The 26,077-nt window shown below is 38.2% G+C and overlaps 3 protein-coding genes across 12 annotated transcripts; 1 reads left to right on the forward strand and 2 right to left on the reverse strand.

The window, feature by feature from the left end:
• Window positions 1-14,894, reverse strand: LOC108042192 (nucleosome-remodeling factor subunit NURF301). 9 transcript variants are annotated; one of them, XM_017120363.2, is made up of 14 exons: window positions 14,709-14,825; window positions 13,860-14,247; window positions 9,118-13,041; window positions 8,103-8,486; window positions 7,713-8,042; window positions 6,223-7,653; window positions 6,025-6,155; window positions 3,244-3,391; window positions 2,788-3,153; window positions 2,225-2,732; window positions 2,033-2,143; window positions 1,152-1,515; window positions 582-666; window positions 1-522 (listed from the first exon to the last, which is right to left on the reverse strand). In XM_017120363.2, the coding sequence occupies exons 2-14, from the start codon at window positions 14,146-14,148 to the stop codon at window positions 317-319; spliced, it is 8,277 nt and encodes a 2,758-aa protein (XP_016975852.1). In that variant the 5' UTR covers window positions 14,149-14,247; window positions 14,709-14,825; the 3' UTR covers window positions 1-316. The 9 variants fall into 9 exon arrangements, with proteins under 9 accessions (XP_016975852.1, XP_016975850.1, XP_016975848.1 ...); XM_017120361.2 differs by having other exon boundaries at window positions 2,788-3,391; window positions 14,806-14,894; XM_017120359.2 differs by having other exon boundaries at window positions 2,788-3,391.
• LOC108042198 (probable G-protein coupled receptor Mth-like 14) lies at window positions 14,789-18,444 on the forward strand. The gene is made up of 8 exons (XM_017120374.2): window positions 14,789-14,927; window positions 15,907-16,040; window positions 16,097-16,507; window positions 16,566-16,755; window positions 16,818-17,241; window positions 17,303-17,379; window positions 17,438-17,559; window positions 17,618-18,444. Exons 2-8 carry the CDS (start codon window positions 15,928-15,930, stop codon window positions 17,877-17,879), a joined length of 1,599 nt encoding a protein of 532 aa, XP_016975863.1. The 5' UTR covers window positions 14,789-14,927; window positions 15,907-15,927; the 3' UTR covers window positions 17,880-18,444.
• Window positions 18,443-26,019, reverse strand: LOC108042193 (disco-interacting protein 2). Of its 2 annotated transcripts, none has more exons than XM_017120369.2 (16): window positions 25,627-26,019; window positions 25,247-25,318; window positions 24,781-25,188; window positions 24,345-24,724; window positions 24,062-24,152; window positions 23,323-23,875; window positions 22,925-23,265; window positions 21,548-22,870; window positions 21,063-21,172; window positions 20,911-20,992; window positions 20,755-20,859; window positions 20,331-20,700; window positions 19,611-20,271; window positions 19,107-19,555; window positions 18,900-19,048; window positions 18,443-18,825 (listed from the first exon to the last, which is right to left on the reverse strand). In XM_017120369.2, exons 1-16 carry the CDS (start codon window positions 25,697-25,699, stop codon window positions 18,722-18,724), a joined length of 5,271 nt encoding a protein of 1,756 aa, XP_016975858.1. In that variant the 5' UTR covers window positions 25,700-26,019; the 3' UTR covers window positions 18,443-18,721. The 2 variants fall into 2 exon arrangements, with proteins under 2 accessions (XP_016975858.1, XP_016975857.1); XM_017120368.2 differs by having other exon boundaries at window positions 21,063-21,223.
• Between the last annotated feature and the right edge of the window lie 58 nt (window positions 26,020-26,077).

Below are 26,077 nucleotides of genomic sequence, written 5' to 3' on the forward strand. Positions count from 1 at the left end.
AATGGTTTATAAACATTTTAATTTTCTGTACAAAAGCCTTATTGTAACCTACTTATAATTTTTAAAATTGTCTGGAAAAGAGCCTAAAATTTATTTTCATATTAAATTATATTACATCTCATATAATAGTCGTTCGTATTTATAGAGTTCATATGTACACAGGTCTTATTATAAAATATACATAGGTATTTCTGAATTGATAATGAATGTAACTGTTACATTTAATTACAAAATAAAATACATATGTATCTTTTTGTTGTGTTAGTGATAGCAACTACAATATTTTTTCTTAAGTTTTAAGCTTTTCTATGGTGTCTTATCTACTTTGTCCAAAATCATTTTCCCGAAAACTTTTAATTTTTTGCACAAAGTATGACTCTAGTGTCTCAGCACATTTATAAAACGATGATTCCTTTGGGTTATAATACCGGCAGTTGTCAAAGATTTTTGTCATATCGCCAATAAACTCGGCTAGTTTTGAGTAGGCGTTTGATTCGAGTTTGGTTTCCATTCGTTTGAGATCTATGAAGAAGTATAACATTTTAAGTTTAAACATATTACTTATTTTACTTGTAACTTACCCATGGGCTCTTTAATTACTTTGTAGTAGTCAGGTGCTTCCTTCGGATCAACCGGCTCCATAAAAGGCCAAGCACTTTTGTGAACCTAATAAATAAAATCAAGTTTTTTTTATTAGTTTATTAGTATTTAAACGTTGAAAATTTTATCGTTTGACTTTGCAACTTAACTGCAAGATTTGTTAATACTCAAAAGGTTTTCTAAAATCATTATCTAAAGCACGTGAGTCTTTCTAAACAAGGTTTATAGTGCAGAGTCTTCTAATTAAAATATTCATTACTTACAAAAAGAAAGTGTTACAAATGCGCGGCTCAGCGTAAATGTACACTGCATTTCTGTTTAATTAATTAGAATTAAAACATTATAAAGATTATAATAATTTTAGATCAGAAGTCTCAAATATGTTGAGAAAAGGGAACAAAACATTGTCTTGCAATTTGGTGTAAAATTAAATTTGCAATTCTCCTTATAAAAAATATTGAATTCAAAATTTTTCGAAGACATTAAAATCGACAACAAAGATGTTTATGGCAAAGTGATAGCAGAGTAGATAAGAGATTTAAGGTTATTACCTGTATTTGTTTAATCAGGTTCTTTAGCTCTTCAATTTCATTGGGGGAAAGTTTTTTGATATTATCAGAGTTTGAATCTGTTTTCCGCTGGCATTCAGGGCACACATATTCATCAATAAACTCCGCTTCACTCTGAAGTATTCCGACGCAACGTCCATGGAACCAATCCTGACATTTATCGCAGCATATGTAAAACTGCGACTCGTCGTATGGTTGACGACAGCTACAATAAAGCTGCTGGGTTTCTCTTGCTTTCTTGCAATCAATGCAAATAAATTCCGCGAGTTTTTTCGAAGCTTCTTCGGTAATACTGACACAATCACCATGGAACCAATTGCTGCATAGGTCACACCCAACGTAGAACCTAAATTAACCATTATAAATTCTTTAATCAAGACAGTTTTATAAAAAACAAGAAAGAAAGCCAACTTCGGTAAGCCGAAGTTTATATACCCTTGCAGATATTACAAATCGACTACATTTCGATTTCTATGCCTATAATCGCGCTGCATTTTGACATTGTTTTTATAGCAGCTATAAGAAACAAGAACAAACAAAAAAATTAAAAACAAAGCTATAATTTTTTTGCATTTTTGTCCCAATTGTTTCTATAGGAGCTTATGATATTGTCACCCAATCCGACTCGTTCCGATTTATATACTACCTGTAATAGAAAGACCACTTTTGGGAAAGTTTCAAGCATAGGGAATAGTTTGCGTAGAAACGGACGGACGGACATGGCTAGATCGACTCTCCTAGTGATGCTGATCAAGAATATATATAATTTATAAGGTCGGAAATGTCTCCTTCACTGCGTTGCAAACTTTTGACTGAAATTATAATACCCTCTGCAAGGGTACAAAAATTGTAGGTTAGCTTACTTTGTGTCATCATATGGAGTACGACAAATGCAGTACAATTTTTCCTTTTTTCTGGGAAATTTCTTTGGTCTGCCGACCCCAAATCTGCTGTTCTGCGCATTGGCCTCTGTCCTGCGATTTTTACTCAGTTTAGTTTAATAAGTCGTTCAATAACACAGAATATTACAAAAAAAAAAACACTTATATAATTACCGTTTAAAATCCATCTCAGGATCGCAACTTCTTTCATTTTCGCTCTGTTCTTCTGGTGAAGCGGTACTTAGGGAGCGAACGTGTCGTTGAACTTTGGTTTGAACATCTTCGTGTATTTCATTTTGTAAATTACGTTCTAGTAATGAACGTTTGCGTAAAATACTTTTTTTAAGCAGTTCCTTATGGCGTTCCAACTGCAATTGCTTTGCTTCCCCAAATTCGGTCACTTCTTCATTGTGCCTGCGATTTTTTTTAAAACTTCGATTAAACTGACTACTACTTGTGATAGCATTTTGACGCCATAATGAAGATCGAATTTTCCATTCAGCATCATCCCTGTTGTTATCGCCTGGTAAAAAGCTGCGGCGATTTGGAATAAGTGTCTCTTCGCTTGCACTTTCTCTTGAGTCTAATTTCCAATCATCATTTTCTTGTTGCTTCTGCATATAAACAAGTTTTTCTTCAAGTTCCGGACTCAGATTACCTTGTTTAAGAGCATTTGAAATGGCTGAAAAGCACAACATTTTTATTATCTAAAAAAATATTTTTTAAATAATACTTACACTTTTGTATATAGCCACTGGTTACAACATAGCTCTCGCTTTGCTTTTTTTCTAATATATTTTCTGTGGGCTCGATTTCAGAATGCTTTGCTGGTTCGTTATGATCTAAGCGCTCTAATAGGGTAGATGTACCGACAAAGGGCTGGTTAATTGTTTTATTAAAATTGTCTTTTTCTGCACATTTAATACGCTCCTGCTCATTGCCATTATTTATGGAATTAATTATAATAGTCGGATTGGCTTCGAAGGTTGCTAGCGCATTGGCGTCGTTGTCGACGTTGTTAGTCTGCAATGAACATCGTTTAAGGTCTTCACTTTCATATTTTAGGCGATGCTGTTCATTATTGTCTTGATCTTCAACTAGAACTAGATTATACATTTTTAATTTTTTTGCTTGCAGAATTGGCTTACAACTAATGTTGGTGTGGCACGCCAAATCACTTATTGAAATTCTACCTTGGATTACTTCATTTAGGGATGTAGGTTCAATTTGATTCGGCGGACTGCAGACTACAATAATTTCATCATCATAGTCTTCTTCTTGCATTTCATGCAACATATAATTCGAGCTCATCACACAAGCAATTGATACGCCGCCAACAACCTAATTTTTTCCAAAATTGTGGGATTTATTCAGAATAAAGAGTTTCATTGCATAAATATAAACGTATGCGAAGAGTTATTTAATTTGTTGACAGACACACCTACCTGACTTTAATCAGAGATCAGTTGTAGTATTTACTCCAGGCAACCTTTTAATGTGTGTTATTAAAGTTGAGAAGTGGTCGTAGTTGGCGAAGAGATTAACACGTAGTTAGGAGTTGTAGTTGTTGACACGCGACATTAAGGCATGGTTAAAAGTTTTTAAGCAGTAAAAGCATGATTTTTATTTTAAGGTATTTGACATTTTGTATTACAAAGATAGGATAGTATTGAAATTGGATTTAAAATTAAAATGCGAACTGTGGCAAAGAGACCATTATCCTATGAAAATAGTGAAGGGCTATTTGAGGTGTATGTTTTGCGTGTTATTGCCAAATTTAATTTTAGACAAGTGTAAACTTCATTTCGATTTAGATGAGATGATTATAAAAATGATAAAGCCTTTGTGTTTATTTTGAAGAATATCATAAAAACTAGCTCAATCGCGACGTAAGCACATGCGATTATATGGAGAATTCTTTCTTTAATTTGCCATTTAAGAGAGCGAGACTTGCCTTTGATTTGTATAACTTCAAATATGTCAGCCAACTAAAACTCTGCGTGGGGTTAATCTCTTCAGAAATTTGTATTTCGAGTTATAAAGAGGGAAATTTAATTTGGCCATTGAAATTCCGACCAGTTTAATTTTAATTCAATAGTTTGCACTCGAATTCAACTGATTTCTGATAAATATTTAAAGCTTATTAGCTCTGTAATTTCTTTTCTTACACTGATGTATAATTTATGTTTGAAGAGTTATATTCATACCTATATATAAAAAATGCGCTATTTGTCAACACAAAGGCCAATTTGAACATAATCATCCAACTAATTCAGAAACAAAAATTCACAGAACCTCCTTTTTGTGACTTTATTGGACATGAAAACACGGAAACAAAAAAAAATGTATCTTTCTTAAAGGGTTATGTCTGTCTCTTTATAACATGAGACACGCCCTAAAATTCGTACAATTGTAGATTTTTTAGAGTGTCTTTGTATATAAAATAAAGCAAGAATGTAGACCGATAAAGTCTTTGTCACGTAATATTTGTAAAGGGATAATTTTATATTCGATTTCTTTATTTATTTTTTAGGTATTTTTAATGTATTAATTTAATATTGATTGTCAATCGGCGTTTTACTTGCTTTAGATAACAGTTTGGCTCTAGTGATAGTTATTTAAGAGGTATGCCTACTTCAAATTTTCTTAAAACTTTGTTTTTATTATTTGAAAGGATATCTGAAACTATGTTTACAAATTTATGTCGATCCGATCAATGTTCGATACAGATTCAGCATTCCATAGAATAATCCGTTGATTAAAAGTAGAAGTCAAATCATTCTATAGTCAAATTTTTTTATTTTATTGGTAAATTCAATACATTGAAATTGATTATTCAATGTTTCGTTTTTTTTATCAATAAAATAAAAATGAAGTGTAATTGTTACATACTATTTTATGTTGAGTATCAGCGTTTTCGTTTTAGCTTATGGGAGCTAACACAAAAGCACTAAGCAACAAAATCATATAGTATTAAAGTCTCTAAAAACATCACCTTTAATGTGAAAATCGAACCTTAAATATAAATTATAAATTTAACATAAAACAAAGGTTGACAGTTGCAGCTTTCGTAAACAAAATTGATGTAAATTGCAATTATTGGCCTTTGAAAAATAAAGTATTTCAAGTATTTCAATAGCCTTTATATAGCATACAAAATATATAAACAGTTCAAAAAAATTTTCACATTTTTAAATAACACCATAAGCATGGATAAGTAAGTTTATTCGAACGAAAAGAAACAGAGCTGGTCACAATTAGTGTGGTTGCATTAAAGGTTTTATTGCAAAAAGCGCTTTACATTTTACAATTATTTTATGAATTACTTAGAAACCAAATGTCCCCAGGCAAGAAAATCTAATCGCAGCAGCGTTGTTCTAATACTTTTGCCTTTGTTTAAAACATTAGATGATAGTCTTGATTATTTCTTGTAAATATGCCTAATGTGCTTGCTACTCACTATTAGATAGTTACTTATATTTAATAATATATTCACATTTTAAGCTAAATACATTGTTAGATAATTGAAATTTAATGAACAAAATAAATATAATCATACTAAATGGTATTTCTAAACATCAAGTTCCCTACTTTTAGAAATAATGGTTGAATAATTATGTTGCAATAAAAAGCCTTTGTATATAATTCAATAAAAGTCTTTGTTGCTGTACTTGGAAAAATACAATTTTTATAGATATTTTCTTAGGAATGTATATAAATGTGTAAACACAAATTATCAAAAATAAGTTTATTAAGAACCAACAAACAAATTTAAGGTACCAAACGAAACGTATAAAATTGACAAGTAAAGCAGCAACATGCCTCTCATGTTTAATGAAAAAATTAACTAAACATAGATTAGAACAAGAAACAAATTGGCATTTCGGTCGAGATTCAGCAAATGTGCTTCTAATAATCCTGATCTATTTTTTACTGCTTCTTTCGCATTAAAATTACAACTAAAAACTACTCACTTGCTGATGCGTAGCCGATTGGTGAACTGGGGTAAGTGGGGGTGGTTGTGATTGAGCTGCAATTTCCGGCTGTACCGCCAAATATATTTTTGTTGGGCCCAGAACACCGAGTTTGCCATTTGACTCTTGAGCTGAAATGGTTACGACGAAGACGTGAGTTGATTTATTTTTATAAATACATTTAAGCAACTCACTCACCCTTCATCAATTGCTGCTTCACCTGTGTTTGCACTAGTTGCAATTGTTGAGCCGTGAAGTCGTTGCCTACCAGGCCCTGTAATACTATACGTGGCCCATGCTCTGTTTGCAAAACTTGAGCGGTGACACATTTAATTACTGTTCCAGGAGGCTGATTCTGCAGAAGACTTTCTTCAACACTTAAGGAATGCTGTTGGGCTTGTCCCTGGACAGTCTGGGCAACAACAGGCTGTTGAGTGATTGAGCTAACGCCACTTTCGTAGTTTGTAGTTGACTGTTGAGAAATTTGCTGCTGCTGGATAACGACTGGCTGGGGAGGGAGGCCTTGCTGTTTGACTGGTGAACTTTGTGGACTTGCTTGCGGAACTGCAGTGATGGAATTATTTGTTACGATGTGAGCGTTTCCATCGCCTTGATGTTTAATATGTGCTACGATTTGCGCCTGATTATTTCCCAATGGTTTCACGATAACTTGTTGACCGTTTACAGTGGCCACCTGTAGTTTGCCTTGGGCTAACTGCTGAGCTAAAGTCGAGTTTGGAACTAGCACTTGTTGCGTACCAGATTCAATTCCATCTGTGGGTGTGATCTGTGCTTTTTCTTCAATTGTTTGCTGTGATTGTTGTTGAACCACAAGCTGTTTGACCAACTTTGTTTGTGTACTTGGTGAGGATTGAACAATTTGGTTTGATTGCACAACAAATTGTTGCTGAGGCTGAACAATATGCTGTTGTTGCTGCTGGGTTTGAATCTGCTGCTGAACCATTTGCAAAGCTTGGCTCTGCGGCACGTTTCTCTGAGTAACTATAGTTTGACCGGGGCTCAAAATTATCCGTTGGCCTCCAACTACAATTTGCTGTTGCACGTTGCTGGTGTTAACAATTTGCTGAATTACTTTTTGCGTTGGTTGACTTCCGACCTGGTTCATTGAGATTTGCTGCTGAGATGACTGTTGAATTTGTTGTGAAAGGACTTGGGATTGTACAAGTTGCTGCTGTTGAACTGGTGATGTCCCTTGTTGTTGTGCAGGTGAGGTGGATATTATAACCTTTTGCCCCTGTGCGTTTTGACCTACCACCAATTTTGATCCGGACTGCACGAATACTTGTTGCAGATTATGTCCTGACGAACTCGTATTAACCACCTTTGAAACTATCTTTTGCACAGACGGCGATGAAGATGTTGCTGATGCAGATACTACTGAAGCTTGCTGTTGCTGTTGGGCCAGCAACAATTTATTCTTAATTTGGGCAAGCGGTAAAGCTACACGCTGTGACGATGCTACGGATTGAGTTCCGGAATTTTTCGTGAGATGTTTAACTGCTATTTGTTTTATAACTGGTGTTACTGGATTTGCAGTAGTCGATGCTGAAGTTACTGCTGGTGATGACGGGGTAGAAGCCGGCCTAATGGGAACTTTGATTTTATTTCCTATAAATATTAACACATTTTACAATAATTAAATTCACATTTTTTATGGTGAAACATACCTTGAGCTGCATTTGATGTAGTTGTGGTAGTCAGCACATGCAATTTCCCATCCGGCATTTGAACAAGCTGCTGCCCAGGGTTTAATCCGCGTACGCTGACCTTGCCATCTGGTCCCCTTATAATTTGTACCTTATGTGGTGTGGGAGTAGATGAAGAAGATTGCGTGCTAGACATGCTGTTTATAGTAGGGGATGCATTTGCCGTCGCTGGCGTGTTTGGTGCTGTTGTTGCTGTCCTAGAAACTTGTGTAACTGCTTGCTGTATGATTCGCGTTGTGCCATCAGGATTTTTGACTATGACACGTCTACTACCAATAACTTGGCCCTTAACTAAATCGTTAAAATGCAACCGTTAAACTCAACATTCATGGATCATTTAGAATAACTTACCTGGGGTCACAGAGCGAGTGACTTCGCTAGTGCCGACCAATTTTCTTTGCTGATGAACAGCGCGTTGCAATTTTAATTGTTGTTCCATTTTTTCCTTTACATCATCGCTCGATTTTGGTGCCAAATGAACGCGACCAGCGACCCCTGGAGTTCCATTACTTGAAGAGCTTGAAGCATTAATTCCACATGTCTCCAATTGTCGGGATGCTACAGATCGCGTGACTGCTGACAAGCGTGCCTTTTCTTGTTTTTCTCCAATAAATTTAATTTCCCATAATTCTAGTTTATCTTCCTCGACCCATTCTTCAGTAATTTGAGGCTCAGTTGGCTGGGGGGACTCAGCGCGCTTTCGTTTCCGCAGTCCCGACCTTATAGAAGTTACTTCTTCAAAGGTAATAAGAGAAAAAAAAAATATAGATTAAAACAAGAAAGGAAAGATAACTTCGGGCGGAGCCGAAGTTGATATACCCTTGCAGAATATTCTGTAAATTATATTCTCCAAAATTATTCATATGATACATTCTTAATACTTATAAAAAATCCCAACTTCCTAACTTTAAAAACACCAAAGTTATGGCATTTCCAAGTGTTCAGGTATATGACAACTATAGGATATAGTCAGCTGATCCTTATGAAATTTGGTAGGTTAGATTGATTGGCCATACAAAATACCAACTTCCTAATTTTCAAAACACCAAAATTGTGGCATTTCCGATAGTTCAGTTATATGGCAGCTATAGGATATAGTCGACTTATTAACTGCGTGCAAAGGAACGAAGGGTGTGTGCAAAGTTTAAAATCGGTATCTTTAAAACTGAGAGACTAGTTCGCGTAGAAACAGACAGACGGGCATGCTTATATCAACTCAGGACGCGATTCAGATCAAGAATATATATACTTTATAGGGTCGGAGATGTCTCCTTCACTGCGTTGCACACTTTTGACCAAAATTAAAATACCCTCTGCATGGGTATACAAATTGTATATCTGAATGTATACACGTTTTAAAACTCACCTCTTATAGTCTTAGGCATTTCAAGTGGAATGACCACTTTACGACGCAAATAGCTGGTTTTTTCGCCATAGCGGCCTGCATGTCGAAGTTTTAACAACTCCAAAGTTACAATTTCGGTTTCTGTTGTAACCTGATGCTTTCCATCGGTGGAAGGGGGCTTCGTTATCATATCGTCCCAGCGAAGACACGACCACAATATTCGTAGCTGAAGAGCTAGACTGGATAACGAAGTGGCATTAGATGTGCGATAGGACCAGCACGTTCGGAAAAGGGGACGCGAGCACTGATATTGCCAGATTGTGTTATTTTTTGCAGCGTGATGAAAGCCATTGGTTGATGATTTTCCTCCCATACGCGCCAGCTTAAGCAACTCGAAACGCGGCAGCACCAATAAGCTTCGCTTCTTTTTATGAGTAAGGAAATTTGAGATAAGAGGGTAACGGGAGTATAATGGCTTTTTGGAAATTATCATTTTATCCTCAGTTTTTACAGCTTGCTCGTATAACTTGGATGTATTATTAAGAAGGTATATACGACCCCGGGGTGAATTAGACGAATAGACGCGTTCTGTTCCATTCTTAAAATATTCCCGTTCATATTTTTTTACGCATTCACGCTTTACCGGACGTGTAGTGATTGGAAATCTGCGGTTCTGTTTGTTAAGTGGTATGTCCTTGTCTAACGTCTGATCCAACACATCTTTAGTACCAATATAAGTTTTTTTAGATTTTTGGTTACGTTTTCGCCGCCATCCGCTTGTCATATCGATATCTTCTGCGTTAGCTCCTAAACATGCCGAGTTTAAGCCAGCGATAATTGAGTCTTCAGTACTCTCAATTTCAACATTACTGCAAACGTCCATACTTTCGATATAATCCATTTTATCGGAGTCTTGTGTGTTAGAGTCAGTATTTGTATTGCTTCCGGCACTTGGATCATCTTCTTCTTTGATACTGGTTTCGGTTGCGCTGCCTTGTTCAAACAGCAAGCATTCAGTTAATAGTAAATCTGTAAAAGAAACAGCATGCGACCGAGCATGTTCCCAGTCCTGAAGTAAATCCAACGGCGCTTCGAATTCCGATGGTTTTCCTTCTTCTGACTCATCAGTTGCTAGTTGATGTGATTCTCTCTTGCCTTCAGTGAGTTTTTGCTCGAGAATAGATGGCTTTTTAACTGCTCCCAGTATAGCGGCAACCGTCTCTTTTGATCCGTTTCCCGCAGTATGTGCCTTCCGTAACAAGAGCAAAAGTTCTTTCTTTGCTCTCGCTTTTTGAAGACACAATGGCGAGTAGCAGGTATTTTGAGTTATTTGAGATACAGCATTTGAATTTGTATTACACTCCTTTGTGTAACAACGAAAAATCTTAGCAAAACGATTAAGTTGGCTAAACTGTAAGCGCACTGTTTGAATTTGTTTAGCCAGCGAATTAACGAGTTCCAAGTTTACGTTTGCAGTGCCTCCCTTTGCTGGAACTTCAGTAAGGCGGAGTAAACGCTTCTCTAGATACGTTTGTTTGTTAATGGTTGCAACATTTGGAGATGAAATTACAAGCGGCTTTATATCAGTGACATTATTACAAGCTATCTGCTCCTCGACCTCGGCCAGTTTAATACGACGATCCAACAGATCATCTAACCGACATTTGCGAGCCACTTTTGGATAGTAACTACGCCCTGGAGCACTAAGAGCTTTACTGACATCGATGTCTCCCTGGATTTTTTCTTTAACGTTTTCGATAACTTTTACGTTTGTATATTGCTCCGGTAAATAGTGACACACCTGACCATCGACATTGCTTGACTGACATTGTTGCATGAAGCGCTGAGTCCGAGGGTCGACCAATATAATTTCATTAACGGTATTTTCCTCTCCCATGGTGTAGTGCACATACACCCTGTTGTGCACCAGAGGTTGGACTCGTCGGGCACGAACACCACAGCGTCGGCTGCTTGAGAGCCAAAGCCAGCCCCATTGTCCGTGGACACGATATTCTTCTCCTTTTTGCTTCCAGACTTGATGTTTTAGACCCAGTGTATATTTTATGTAGTTGAATGCTAGACGATTGCGTTCTTCCTCATCATCACGTTCGCGTTTCTCCCGCTTTTCCAGCTTTTTTCGGTCTTCTCGTTCGGCGCTAGTTATTCGTTGCAAAGTTGTATGACCAAGTTGCTCATGCCAGACATTAGCAAAGACAACGCTCTTTAGGGACGATTGAAACAGTAACAAAACGGCAGCAAAATCAGATGCGCGACGGGCGTTCATCACAGCAGAATTCCAAATTTTCCTGTTGACCACCCAGTTTGTATTTAAAAAAGAGGGTGCTATATTGGATTCGAAGTTTATCAAAGTCTGTCTAAGTGTTGTGATCATGTTTTCGGTAGTCCCCATGGTAATGCCAATCCATTTAAAGTCGGAAGCAGTCGTTAACGAAAACTTGTGGGACAGATGACGCCGCTTGTCGCGTTCCTCGTTTCTTTGCGGCTTGTTAAGGGCAATTGGATTTGTTGAATACTGGTTAACATAATTTTTGAATCCTTGCTCCATACCAAGTTTAAAATGAAGCGTGCCATTACTCAACTGATTAGATTTCTGACGCGTAACCATTTTGCATTCTTCCTGTTTTTTTGTTCCCTCCACTGAATGTGTTTCAGATTTGGCATCACCATCTTCAGTTTTCTCATCCATAGCCTCTTTGTCAAATATTTCATTTGTAGCCTCTTGTTCAATTTCAATTAAACTTCGCTTAGTATGTTTATGCTCGTTAGTTAAGGTCTCAGTCAGTTTCATTTGACGCTCGATGTCGCATTGGCGTTCTGTTAGCTGGCTATGCAGCCGAGTTTCAAGTTCTTCAGAGTCCAACCGGTTAAGTAGCAGTTTTAATTTACTTGTCGTACTGTAATACCAACAAGTGCAGTCGGCCTGATCCTCTATAAAAATACGACGTGCAATAAACCAATATTTTCGGCCATGACGATCAACACCCAGGCTGTCATGCCGAATAAGCACGCCCTGTTTTTCCTGCGGCAGCACGCAATCCATTACTCCACTAACCTTATGGGATCGGCAAAGCCCGCACTGCCAGTCCTCAGTAGGTACGTCATTCATTGGCGGGTCCACACATTCCAAATGATAGACAGCAGGGCACGTTTCGCAGCATAATAAATCGCCGAGTCGGTGGCATACGCGGCAATGGTCATCATAATGTATGGGTCCTTCCTGGAGCATTACATCCCGTATGGAATTGGCGGTTAAATATTGATCTGTCAGAAACTGAAGCACTTCAAGTCGGCTGTCAATGCCTGTGTACGGGTACTCAGTTTGTCCTAATATCTGGAACACGTTGCGATCAAATGTCTTGTCACTTTCCACATAGCTGCGTAAAACTTCCGGCCACGTGATTGCGTCAATTAGGTAAAGACTTATATTAACCGTATCCTTCTGATCCAGCGGCCCGAAATGTGTTCCCTGTGCGTCTTCTTCGCGTAAGATCGCCTTTAACAACATAACATGTACGTCTGTCAATAAAGCACTTTGCTCCTCACAAGCTAGGGCAGCGCAAAAGTCTTCAAATCGGAATGGCGAGAGGCGGACCAAGTGACGAAAACGTCTTAGTACTTCATAAATACTGAGGGCTCTCAAAACATGGACATTAGCTATGGATAGATCCTCGGAGGAATCGGGCAAGTCAAGCGCTGCATATTGCCTCCCTTCCTGCAGCCATACAGGTTCTGGGCTAGGCGGTCGTGGAGGACGACCAAGACCGTTCTGATTGAAGCTACATACGGAGAATTCAGATTCACTCTCGTTGACCGCTTCCAGGCTCTCGTCGTCGCTAGGTGTAAGTAGTATGTCATCTTCATTGTCTGATTTGTCTTCTTCAGAATCTCCAAAATCCGACCCATAGTGATATTCTGACTCGTATCCTATAATACAAAACAAGTAGCTCTATTAAAATAAATATTTTTACCTTTTATTTTTCAAGCGAATGCCTAAAATATAACCTGTCATTTTGTTAGTCTACTTTGGTACGGCTGCAGTCCTTTTTTTATTTTGAATCGGGCTTTTTTCAATGTGGTCAGCGTGTTCCAGTAAATTCTGAATTCAACAATATTTGCAATATTTGCAAACTCTATTAAACCAACATTATTTTCTTGATATTAAAAGAATATACTACCTCATGTTAGTGATACACAAGCACTTAAATAAAATTTTTCAGTTGTATAAAATTTATTGATTTGTGTTTTTTTTGTAAGAATAAATTTATTACCAATTTTGAATCGCGTTGGTACATTTTATTCAAAACCAAAAATGTAACTTCGGCAAGTTAGTGTGTATATACTTTTAACTACCTTCTATTTCCGAAAAGGTAAATGGGATATAACTTTTAAATTTCTTTACTTTTTGTCAGGCCGGCACACACCACAAACGTAAATATTTTTTTTGCAAAAAGAAGCAGAGCAAAACTTATTCACCAGTTAAAGAAAGTAGATCGTAGAAATATTCCCAATTATAACCTTCTTAAAATGTACGAGGCAAAAACAATTATTTCGCCTGTCGCTGTAGGTGATAGATGAAAGAAAAGCCGACCAATTTAAAAATACCCTTTTAACGTGGTGATGCCAGCCAGGAAAAAGATGAATTTTTGATGTTGATATCTACGGCTCTAAAAGCAACTGGCAAAGTGATAGTGTTAGGGCAGTCCGAGTCAAGGGTATTCAGTCCGTATCCTATTCTAACTCACCTTTTCTTCCGGCGAAGCTGCTGGTGTTGGGCTGCACGGTAGACTTGCGACCGCGTCCCCTCTTGGCGGCGCTCCCCCGACTGCCGCGGTGGTGGATGTTGTGGCTGCTCCGACTGCCCTCGTCGCTCTGCGGAGAGATGCCCCTGGAGGCCGATGGCGTGCTGGGCTGCGACTTGCCTTCGCTGAGGTACTTGGGCTTCTTGAGCAGCTGGTAGTTGAAGCGTCCTGTAGCCCGCTCATTGGCCGTCTTCGGCGGCCGACCACGTTTACGGCTGCCGCGTCCACTCATTTCTTGTTTTTGCCTGTCTCTGTTGGTTTAACTGGCCTCTGGGCTTGGGTGAGTCTGTAATCTCTCAGATTTGGTTGAGGTTGGAGCCGCACATTAAATCTGAAACGAGAGTTGGAGAATTTATCACAAGTTGCCACAGCAGATCGTTTCTATTCTCATTTAAGGACATATTCAAATATGTACATATTTACTCGATGGCCCATTTGGGAAAAAATCGATCAGATTCCAGTAGCTAATTGCTGGCAGTTCACTTTGTTTAGATCGGTTTTATTTTTCAAGAGAAACCCCGCCAAAACAGCTTGTTTCGCTCAGGATAATATGTAGTTCCGATTAAATCTATTAGGTGTACGCATGTACATATGTATACTCAAAACATTCACAGTTTCTAATATTCTATGGCAAACGCACTGAACAGCACCGAATGCGAGTGTGTTTGTGCCAGTACGAGGAAATGAAGCCAACGCACATTGTCCGCCATTTAAAGAACCGAAAAAATTTTCGCGACTGCCCAAACGCCACTCTTCGTTCAGAAACACATTAGTTGCCGGTGCAGTAATTACCCAGCATGTTGGAAAACAATTGCAGAAGCTTAACACAATATATTAATGTATTTTTAACTATCTTCTATCTTCAGCAAACTGCGAGAAACACTTTTACCTAACATTTCAGTTCTGAACATAACTGGAGACGGTGTACAGTCGGCCAATCACAGCGACCGTTCTATTTCTCGGTGCCGCAAGCGACATCTTGCGGTCGGCTGGGGAACCGGATTGCTAAAGGTTGCACCGACGATATTAACAGGGCTGCTTTCGATATTTACACTGAACAGCAGTGACGGGTGTGTTTCAAAATTGAGCGCCAGATTTCTCAGCGAATATTTAAAATTGTATTTTCAAACAGTCAATACTTTTTTTAAAAAACTTTTTTATGTTGTGTTCGAATGAATGAAAATTCAATTGCCACTCAATGGCTAAAATGGCTTTTCAAAATTCAAGCAGAGTTACAGATATAAACTCGATTTTTTCTCTAGGGGCTTGCAAAAATTTAGGTTTTTCTTGTATTCTTGGTGACTTTTAAATTTTTAAAAGAAAACAGAAAAAGTAGTGACACAATGATAAAAAAAAATGTTTTAAAAATTTACTGTGAGACCTGTAAAGTTATCTACAGAATTCCCTTGGGTAAATTTTGTAGCCCTGTACACATTGCTATCTTATCACCTGCACAACCCGACTCTTTGGCGGAATACCGACTGATTATTCGCTAGTATAACTTTTTTAATCAACCTCAGTGGTTGCATTCAAATAGCTGTCACCAAACTTAAAATTTTTCACGTGTGCGTAAACATGAAGATTTTGTCGTGAATAAAATCACCACAGTATTTGTATAATGAAACTAATTAGATTATACTTAACTAAAAAAGTAAATCATCCTTTAGGGCGTAAACATTAGCTTTTAACGTCATAAAAATGTCATGGGTGTATTTAAAGCAAAAATTATTCTCCGAGTATTAATCAATTCTAAAGAATGTGCTTTCAACTTAATTACACACCAATCTGACGTCATGTGTTTCACAAAGATAACACAGGAATAGACAGATAAGATAAAATTTATATTTTTTCAACAACAAACGACGGTAATAGTGTATTTGTTTACATACTTGTTGTTCTCTCGATTTCGAAAGACTAACAAACAAAAAGTTGATATTTTCAAGCATTTAATAAATACCTTTCTTTGTTATTTAAATTTATATTATTTCAGATCGTTTTAAAAATTATCAATATGATTTTAAGTTATTGGAAAATCATCCTAGCTCTAATCAGTCTAAAAGCGAGCTCAAAAACTTTTGCGCAAACAACAAACGAGCTCAATTTTAGGGAATCAAAAAATTCAAGGTAGGAAATGCTGGTACCTTAAAAGGAAAATAACTGAATTTTTTTTACTTTTTTAGTATTAAACATAAAGACAAATTAAAAGAAACTTTAACTGTTATTTGGGACGAAACTAACTCAACCCCTTTTATGGACGAAAGCTTTTCGACTGAAACGACTACCGGTAGTGAGCTTCCATTCCTTGAAACCACTAAAAGTCCTGTAAAAAAACCATTAGAACCGTCAGACTGTTCGCAGCGTGAAAAATACAGAAAACAACCAATAGCAAAAGAATCGTCACGTCTGCGAAAATGCTGCCCACATGGAGAAAATTTAGATATTTATCGTGAAAATCAAAGCGATTCTATGTGCGACAACGGCATTATAAATTTTGAACCAACTGTTATAAGTGCAGTTCTGTTTGATAACTGTATTGAAGATTTGGAAATTCAGACTTATCTAAGCGTTGACATTGGCAATCCTTGCAACAGGTATTAAATAACTAAAAATAATCTTCGTAGCATAGTAAAAATCGTACTTCAAGTTTAGCTCCCTTCAATATGACGATACGGAGGATGTTTTTTTTGTTTTGCAAGACGGTTCCTTGTTAATTATTGACAAATTTGGCAATGAATCGTACACAGTTGAGGAAAATTACTGCTTGGATATTGATAAGTCAGGACATTTTTTTGCATTTACATGTGTTACACAAGTTGAAGAGCAAATTGCTTTCGCAAAAGTAAGTAATTATTACACTGACTTTACTTTTTTGAAAACACTAATTTAAAAAAATCATTTTAGGTAATTTTTGTTGCCGTTCTAATGCTTATATCTATGCCGTGTCTTCTATTAGTTAGCTACTTGCACATGACACTTCGCTCTTTGCGTAACTTGCATGGTCTCTCTCTAAGTTTGATGTCTATGTGTTTGGCTTCTGGATACTTTGTGCACTCCGTTGTTCACATATATGGAATCCCAAACCAAGGATTTATTGGCTACATTATACAGTTTTGTATTTTAAGCTATTTTTTCTGGTACTTTTTTATATGCTTTAATGTACTTTTAAACGTGTGGTACAAGGTTCCCTGCTGCATTAGGCTTTCAAAGCCCTGGGCAACGTTTAATTTTGCATGTTATACTCTTTTGGCTTTTTCTGGACCTGCTACAATAGTGGCGCTAACAGCTCAAAAGGGATTACCTGGAATGCCATCTTACTTTATCCAAGGCAAGACCACTATAAAAATATTAATTTAATAAATAAACAAAATAATTTTTTATATTTAAAGGCCTCACGGAATCTATAAGAGACTCACAACGTTACTTTATTCCACCAGTTTCCACGATACTTTTTCTTAGTTTCTTGGTAAGCTAATTCAGAAAAAAAAACAGTTTCTAATATTTTACTATCCGTACATCTTCAGATTAACATAATATCATTCTTCGGATTTCAACGTATAAACGGATACGAAAAAACTCAAAAGATAGATGAAGTCCAGAAAAGTTTATTGTTCGATCAACAGAAATACGAAGAAGTAAAAAAGGAGTGAGTGCAGATATGATAAACACTTGAACAATAATTTCATTGTACTTATTTTTTTCAGCGCCAAATGCGTCAGCTTACTTGGAATAATTATGGTCATAAGCTGGCTACTCGAAATAGTTACATTTTACTCAGGATCGAATTCTAATTATCTGCTACTTTGCGACATGGCGAATGGCCTTCAAGGCGTTTGGGTATTGCTTATCTTTCTGGTTGTGCGGAGACGCCGAACAATAATTTTACGGTGGTGGTATGATCGTGGTTCCCACAAAATTGAAGGCACCGAGCTGCAAGCTCTTAATAATAATAACAGTCCCACATAGATATAAAAATATAATATAAATACTAATTTTAAAAGTTTTTTTATAACTAAAATAGTATCGCCCTGTACTCGTTAGGTACAAGGTTTTTTTTAACTATAAAGAAAAGAATCAGGACACATGAGTAACAGTTAAAAAATGTAATGCAAATGTGTGTGCAAGCCAAATTATATATATCCCAACAGCCTTAACAAAAATGTATAGTCCCTTGATTTATTTTTAAAATGTTTAGAAATATCTTCAACTCAAGCTATGCGTTTATGTGAAAAACAACAAAGTCGATTTCCTATTTCTTTTCGAATCTTTACCAGGCCAGTTTATTATATAGTCGTCTGATCCGTTCCGTTTCAATAGAAATAGTTTTGGGAAAATTTCATTGATTGCAATTATAATTCCTTCTGCAAAAGTATACAAATAAAAAACGTAACGCAACAGTATTTTTAAATCAGTTGAAAGAGAATAAAGATATAAAACTGTAGAGAACGTAAAAATATTTCAGTAACCATCAACATTAATTCAGAAAGTATTTATAGTTATTAGCAGTAAATAAAAAAATATCGAAAAAGTATGTTAATTGCGGTTTATTGAGACTTATACATAAATATTAAATGTTTGTTGTCACTTATATGGTCGTATAAATTAAATAGTCAATTTATTGTATGAATGTTTTACCCTCTATGCTAACAAACTAGAAGGAAATGTGTAAGTGTGCGGGCGGTCCGAACCAAAATGAGCCATTTTATATTTTATTTGGGGATTGCGTTTGTAAGTAAGCTGCGAACAAGGCGGATGCTTACGTTTCCTTACTGCTTAGTGGCGATTTCATCATAAGAATAATTGTGTATTTACATGTTATATGCTACGTATATGGGATCCAATTGGTCGGCCAAAAAGCCATCCCGTAAATGCATCCGTTGCTTTTCGCCCCGACTATTAATGGGCACCACACCTAAAAAAAAATTTTTTTTATTATAACTCAACTTTAAAGTTACTTTATATATTTAAACTGTTCGTCTTACAAACCTGGATCAACGACCACAACAACACCAACTATAAGCTGATGATCTTCTAATACTGTGTTTGTGACCAAGGGAACCAAGTCCAAAGCTTCTGATTCATTGCCGTCTAGTTCAACAACTACGACCAATAAATTAGTCCAGGTGAAAACGGCGCTGCGTAAAAAACATGTTTTGAGTAATAATTTTGAACAGATGATTTTAAATTGCTTACCACTCAGCTATTTTTTTGTGACAGCGCATTACTGAATTTTCGATATCTATTGGGTGATAGTTCATGCCACGTAAAGAGATCACTTCATCAACAGCTCCAACTACATATACAGCATCGTGTAGTTCTTGATCGTTCGAATTACCTGCACCACCTATTAGGCTATGCTCAGAGTTTCCACCCAACGAAACATTTGAAAAATTTAATTGCAGTTGACTTATGGAATTTAACGATTCTGTATCACTGTCGCGGCTAGCCACACTTGGTGTGGTCTCGTCTAGTAATGAAGCTGCCTGAGAACATTCGGTACGCCGTAAGAATCCCAAATATCCAGTACGTGCATATAGCTCAGAGGTGGCCCCAGTCACCAATTTGGCGTTAAAGTGATCATTGTAGTCAGTCTCATCGCCATAAATTGTAAAGTATCCATTTGCATTATGAGGAGCTTGCACCTAACGAAATGACAATATATTAGTTATGGTTATAACTCATTTCTCAAATGATTACCCAAATTTCACCCAAATGCGAATCGCCACAGTGACCTTTGGTATCGGGATTTGCTATGATCACTTTCACTCCTGGTAGAAGTTTTCCTGATTCAATTACACACAGTGAGTTTGGCGCACCGCGCTCCACCAAAGCCACGCGATTATTTCTCAGTGCTCGCATATCTACGTACACCTGAGCACTTTCGGCAGAACTAGCACCTTGCACACAAATGGCTGGATTGACACGACATCCGAATGAAGTGGAGACACAACGAGTGTTAAGGCCAAGCGCTTGAAACAGCTTACAAAATTGCTGGGTAAGCTGCACTCTGGGGCGCTCTTCAGCAACAACAACACACGTCCGCACGCAACGCAAGTCAATGTTTCGTTGTTTCAAGGATGGTATGGAATTGCTGAGGGCTTTAGTGCATAATTCTATTACACCATATGAACAAAAAGTGTCGCGAACCCGATGTTGCGAAAGAGTTGACAGCCACAAACTGGGATTTGCTTCAACTTCGTAAGGTGCGATAAGTATTGAATGGTGGCCACTATATACACCAATAAGAGTCCACATTACAAAGCCAAGCCCGCAATAGGGATCCAAGCATAACGCAACATGACGAGAAGGATACAGCTCACAGGCCAATTTTAAACTGGCGCATAGACTAGAGAGAGATCTGTTGGTTTAAAAAAAATTATTGCAAAAAATATATTATTGTAATTTTGATCTAAGTACCGATGCGTAATGTTAACTCCGCTAAGACGTCCACAAGTTGACACGCTGAAATCCAAATATGCGCTAGAGTCAAAGGAGACCGTTGCTAAGCCGGTATATTTGCGTTTTGGGTTGTCATCAATATCCAATATTGGGGGCCATGTCTTTGGGTCAACAGAGGTAGCCGCCTCTCGGGATTTTAGTAACTTAATAATCGGTTGTATAGAGAGTACAATGCCGCTTTTTGAAACGTCAACAATCATACGGACAGTGGGTAACGTGGTATTTAAATTTTGTGGATGCGGAGGCCTTATGGTAATTGGTATCGCACCCAAATATAAGCATCCGTAAAACGCGCACAACAAATCAAGTCCTGGAGGAAATATAAGAGCTACAAAAAAATTATTATTTTACTTTATTAAAGTGTGTATTTTCAAATTCTTACCAACATGGTCGCCTAGCTCAATTCTTCCTCGTTCTTGTAACAATGCAGCTATTTTTTCCGCTCGTTTATGTAACTCGGAGCATGTTAGAGTTTTAGCAATGGCACCTAAAAGTAGAATCTAGAATTTGTTTAAGAATTTACAAGGACTAAACTTACCCTTAGAATTCAGCAATGTAAATATTATGTGATCTGGAGAGGTGTTAGCTCGCCAACGCAATACACCTGTTATGAGTTGGGGCTGTGAATATATCGATTATTCTATTCTTATAAAATTCACAAAACTTTATAAATTGACTATATTGACCAACCTTTCGCTCACAATCTTCAGCCAATCCAACATCCCGTCCATGGGCTTCAGCTAGGCGGTTACCCTGAACTAAATTTCCAACCATCACAGAGGCTGGTCCTACACCCGTGTCTGTAATACCACATCCAGATGATGAGCTTAATTTTGCGGCAGTTTGCACACCTTATTTGGTTTGGGGAATGGTTAGTAGTAGAATGATTTGTTGTTTTTGTACAAGGATTCATTAAATAAATGATTAATTTATGCGGTTTCATTAGTTATGTTGAAATGTGTTTTTGTTGTAGTTATTATACAGTGTTGATATTTTTTGTTTTTGCAGTAAGTGTTGTAGTGGTCATATAAGTAATCGCAGCATTGTTGAAGTGTTGTTGGTAGTTAAAAATAGAGGAAAGCAATATTTGTATTTTAATAAGGTAAATAAGGCAGAGAAAGTCCGACAAAGCCAATTATATAGACGAACGTACTTCTATTAAACTTGGAACTCACCTTGATGTAATTCTCGTGGTTTTGGCAGATTGGTGACGCATGTATGTGGGCACATCAAAACATTCGCTGGGTGAAGCGAGCCCTCCAAAAATCTTCGTCTTGCCTCACATAAATGTATGCCACCGAGAGGAGTCTTGGGCAAATGATTTGGTGGAACTAATGCCAGGCAATAAATTCCAACCTGGTGAATGGAGTCTACTGCCTGAAGAACGCGAGACATCCATTGAAAACTTTCTTCCTCAGAGCAGTCGGGACGTTGTTCAGCTATAACACACACGCGTTCGTCGCGAAGTACTTTAATGCTAAATACAGCTATGCGTCCTCGGTAAATGAAACGCATTGGTTCTACTGCTAATACTGTGGCAATAATGTCATCCGCATTGTGTTTTCGACCGGTAACCGTCATCAGACCATCGCGGGATCCGCAGACGAAAACCAAGCCACCGGGACCAAGAAATCCCAGTAGACCCGATCTTACGTAAAAGTCTTCGCCAAACGGTTTGGAAATTACATTTACCGTGCCATTTCCATCTTTTGGTTGTTCAAATTCTTCCAATAGAGGATGAACTTTAAAAGTAGAATTGGTCATTCCATCGAGACCGAAGTAGCTAGCGCTCGTGGAACCACTAGTAACGCATATTTCACCAACTTGATCGGTTTTGCATAGCACTGGGGCTCCTTCCGATCTTACGACTACCATTTGTGCTGCTGGCATGACTTGTCCACAGTCCTGCAAAGTCAGTGACGTTAATGAATCCTCGCTGTCCACCCTTACTACTCCGTGCGAAAGTGCTGCCATAGAGAGTACCCCACGTCCTGTAGCTGATGGACTAAATCCACAGGATCCCCGTCCAGGACGACGAAGGGAAACAGTAAATACTTCGGAACTGCTAGCACAGGGGCAAATCGCATCTGAGCGTAATCCTTTCGCTTGAAAAACGCTCAAGAACTGATCACACGACGAAAGTGACCAGGGGTTGGCTCCATCGGCTACTAACAGCATACGCAGGGAAGCGAGTGAGATGTCCTTGTGATCCTTTGTTGCTAGTAGGCCCCAATGTAGATCACGACTCTTAACCAAGCAGCAAGAAGCCCGGTGTTTTGTTATTAATTGCATCCAGCTGGATGGTCGCAGCTTCATCAAGGCATAGGGTATAAAAATGACATGCATACCATTCAGAACTGAAGTCAAAACTGAATGCCATAATCCAACTTCACGTTTAAAATCCAAGACACAAACAATTGTTTCACCTTCCGTGTAATGGCAGGCCATAGTCAGAGCACGGCAATGATTAATCATAGCAGCGCGAGTTACAGTGACACCTAAAAACAACAAATTTATAGTTGTTACCTGTGTACTCTCGATGTTACACTCACCCATAACACTTCCTTCCTTATCAGTCGTGTATTCTATATAAGCTGCTGCCGAATCATCGACACGTAAATTGCCGACATTGAATTCTTTGGGTGGCTTTGGTAAATGCTCAGTTACAAACCATTGCAAACGTGGCCAGCCCTTTAATTTAGCTATTTCCCCGGTAGTGGTTGACTTTGGAAGACCTTTTAAGCAAGCCTCTGAGGTTAAAGCTACAGTTATGCCACAAGAACTTAACAAAAATCCCACTTGCTGGGGGGGTGTATCCGAGCTTGAAAGCGGTAACTCTATTGGAAGTGGCACTAAGCCTCGAAACATACATCCATACCAGGCTGTAATAAAACTATACATTTTTTCGATTTAGTTTTGTTTTAAATAAGAAATATGTGTTTTTACTAACCTTAATGGGTCGTTATTAGGATAAACCAAGGCAACACGATCGCCTGTCTTAAGAGTTACTTGTTCAGGACCCTTGCTAAATATTTTTGTTGACAAAGCGTACGCAATCTTTTGCGCGCGCGACAGCAGTTTCCCATATGTTAAGGTTGTGGTTATTTTCCCATTGGGATCGAGGACCGTAGCCATGGGACTTTTAAAAGAATTAGTGCCATATCGTTGCAGTGCGCACTCGAGCGTTCGTGGAAGTCCTGCTGGTATCGACAGTTGCTCGCCTTGCACAGGAGTCATCGTGCTGCCCTCTGGTTTTGGCGCATTCGGATCCTTCGTGTTGGCAGCAATCTCAAGCTCAATATCATTGTCTTCATAGAACTCTGGCAATGGTCGTCGCTTCGGCCTTTTAAGAGTGTTTAACAGTTGCTGTATTTTGGCTGACACTTTCCACTTGCCATTGGCATCTGCCTCGTTTAATTCATTCTGAGTTACATTAACATATCGAGTAACTCTGTCCGCAGCACGATGAGTATTGTTAAATTGTGTGATGTCAGGAGCGTTGACTAATAAAATATCAAAATTAAATTTATTACTTATGCAGTCACTTATAAGCCAATGACACAGATGACATAAAGTCATTTTTTTTTATTGAGAGAAGATGTGTACATAAGCACAAAACATAGATAATCAACACAACTTGTGCCGAATCCAACATCGGGTTTGATTACATTGCAAATACATTTACTTACACTGTTTTTGCTTGAACGCTTTGTCAGAAAGGTCAATCTCTCTTTTGTATGCAATAGGCGGCGAGTTTGTGCTTGAAGTGTCTGATGTTGGCTATTTAAAAAATATATATTAAATACAATCCTTTAAAGTGTATATTCTTTAACCTATACTGTACATAAATAAACATATACGACCATCAAAGCAGTAAATATATTAAATACAATTCTTTAAAATTTACACTCTTAAGCCTGTACTACCTTCTCTATTCTGGGGATAGAGTTTATCAATTATTAGATTACTCACAAGAGGAGGCAAATTTTGCGGTGGCCTTCTATCTGGAGCGCTATTCGATGATGTATACTTCTGATTTTGCATTTGGTTTTGTTTCACGTCCAACCTCGAATGCAGCTGTGAACCCATTGATGATTCACGAATTGGAGGTTTTATTATTGGTTCGGGTGGCAAAATGCTGTTGCTAATATGATCCCGCGGGTAGTTGTACTCCTTGTCAGGGGAAATGGTCTCCTCGGGAATGGATTCGTCATCTGTCGATGAGTCCAGCTCATCATTGCATTCAGGGCTTCGGTTCAGAACAGATGTGCGCTTCGACGGCATCGGAAGGCTGGGTTTTGGTCTGCCTTTAAGAGCTGCTAGGGCCTGCTGCACAGCCTCTTGTCGTACTTCTGCGGATTGACAGCGAGTTCGCAGTAAATTATCGCTGCCAATTTTCACTACTCACCAGAATGATAACGTTTCTCATTGTGCGTTACTTTGCGCTGTGTGCGTCGTTGACGATGCTGACTATTATTTGCTGATTGCTGATTCTGAAAGCCACTAGGCTCGCGAGTATTTTGATAGCCGGGATCGCCGACTGCTCCACCCTGTGGTCGCATATTTTCGTATCCTGGAGCCCCCACATGCCCACCGTGCGGCGTCGAAGACGTCGTGACGGAGGACGACTGGTGGATGTCGATCTTTTTGGAATGTCTTTGTTGCGAGGAGGACAAGGAGGGCACTTCGGTCACATAGCTATAGCCCTCGCTGGACACTATGACGCCGTCACTACTGATGTTACCGTGGCTGCTGCTATTGTTAGCATCTTTGACGTTGTAGTATGGTGGTGGTGGGGTACTCTTCACCTTGTCGCCTAGGGAAAAGAGAAGAAGTAAAGGCAGCTACATGGCAAATTAGTTTAGAGCACATACCCTCAGTCTTTCTCAGGAATGGCTGCAACAGCTTCGCCCGTTTTTTCTCATATCCCTTCTGCGTAATGTCACCTAAAAATGTAGATGGGATGGGTTATCAACAGCTGCGTTAGATCAAATCAGTCAGATGTGTCTGTTCTTATTAGTCAAGAATAGCGACTCAATCATGTACTTATGCTGAACGCCCAAACACACGGCATACACACACTTTTCATTAATTGATGCCTGTCAATGTGTGTGGGGGCAGCAGCAAATTTTATCTAGGAACATAACTTATACATATACAAACTAGTTGGTTGGATATGCGATGTTTTTTTCAAACTCATTCTCATTTAACAACAATTTTCATTTGAATTGCAATCATGCGAAAATTAGTATACCTTCAGAGAGTTCTAAATCCAGCTCAGCGAGTTTCTCGCGGACATAAACAGGCAACGAGGAAGGGTGCTCCATGACCAAAGATTTGTGAGTAGTTTTCAGGTTTTATCGCACTTCCCTTACGGGCTTTTAACTTTTAGCCAGGCCGCAATATACACACCCAAACTTAAACACCGCTCGCTACTTTCCCACTTCGTTGTCAAAAATCGATCGATTGGCATTAATTTCTTTTAACATTTTGCCAAGCCAAATCAATAGATACCGCAGCTTTCGCAGCCCATATTCACCGGGCCAATATTAAATTATGTTTTACAAATACCTATCACGAATTTGCACAAGGAAAGTAAACAAAGAAAAACAGCAGCATAAATCGATTTTAAGGCTAGCGAAAATTTGATAACTAATTTGACCGTACTGCTGGGCAATTGGTCTTTTCCGTGCTCCTATATACGG

This window comes from Drosophila rhopaloa, unplaced genomic scaffold (genome assembly GCF_018152115.1).
Source record: "Drosophila rhopaloa isolate 14029-0021.01 unplaced genomic scaffold, ASM1815211v1 contig_159, whole genome shotgun sequence".
Classification (NCBI taxonomy): Eukaryota; Metazoa; Arthropoda; class Insecta; order Diptera; family Drosophilidae; genus Drosophila; species Drosophila rhopaloa.

Bases quoted from the DNA above. Each gene is read 5' to 3' on its own strand.
- LOC108042193 (XM_017120368.2), bottom strand. From the start codon at position 25,699: ATGGAGCACCCTTCCTCGTTGCCTGTTTATGTCCGCGAGAAACTCGCT. The intron at 25,189-25,246 runs GTATGTGCTCTA...TCTTTTCCCTAG, and splicing joins ATTCCTGAGAAAGACTGAGG to GCGACAAGGTGAAGAGTACC. The intron at 22,871-22,924 runs GTGAGTGTAACA...TGTTGTTTTTAG, and splicing joins TAAGGAAGGAAGTGTTATGG to GTGTCACTGTAACTCGCGCT.
- LOC108042198 (XM_017120374.2), top strand. From the start codon at position 15,928: ATGATTTTAAGTTATTGGAAAATCATCCTAGCTCTAATCAGTCTAAAA. The intron at 16,041-16,096 runs GTAGGAAATGCT...TTACTTTTTTAG, and splicing joins AGGGAATCAAAAAATTCAAG to TATTAAACATAAAGACAAAT. The intron at 16,508-16,565 runs GTATTAAATAAC...CTTCAAGTTTAG, and splicing joins ATTGGCAATCCTTGCAACAG to CTCCCTTCAATATGACGATA.
- LOC108042192 (XM_017120361.2), bottom strand. From the start codon at position 14,148: ATGAGTGGACGCGGCAGCCGTAAACGTGGTCGGCCGCCGAAGACGGCC. The intron at 3,392-6,024 runs GTGAGTAGTTTT...GGAAAAAATTAG, and splicing joins AATCGGCTACGCATCAGCAA to GTTGTTGGCGGCGTATCAAT. The intron at 523-581 runs GTAAGTTACAAG...ACTTCTTCATAG, and splicing joins AGTAATTAAAGAGCCCATGG to ATCTCAAACGAATGGAAACC.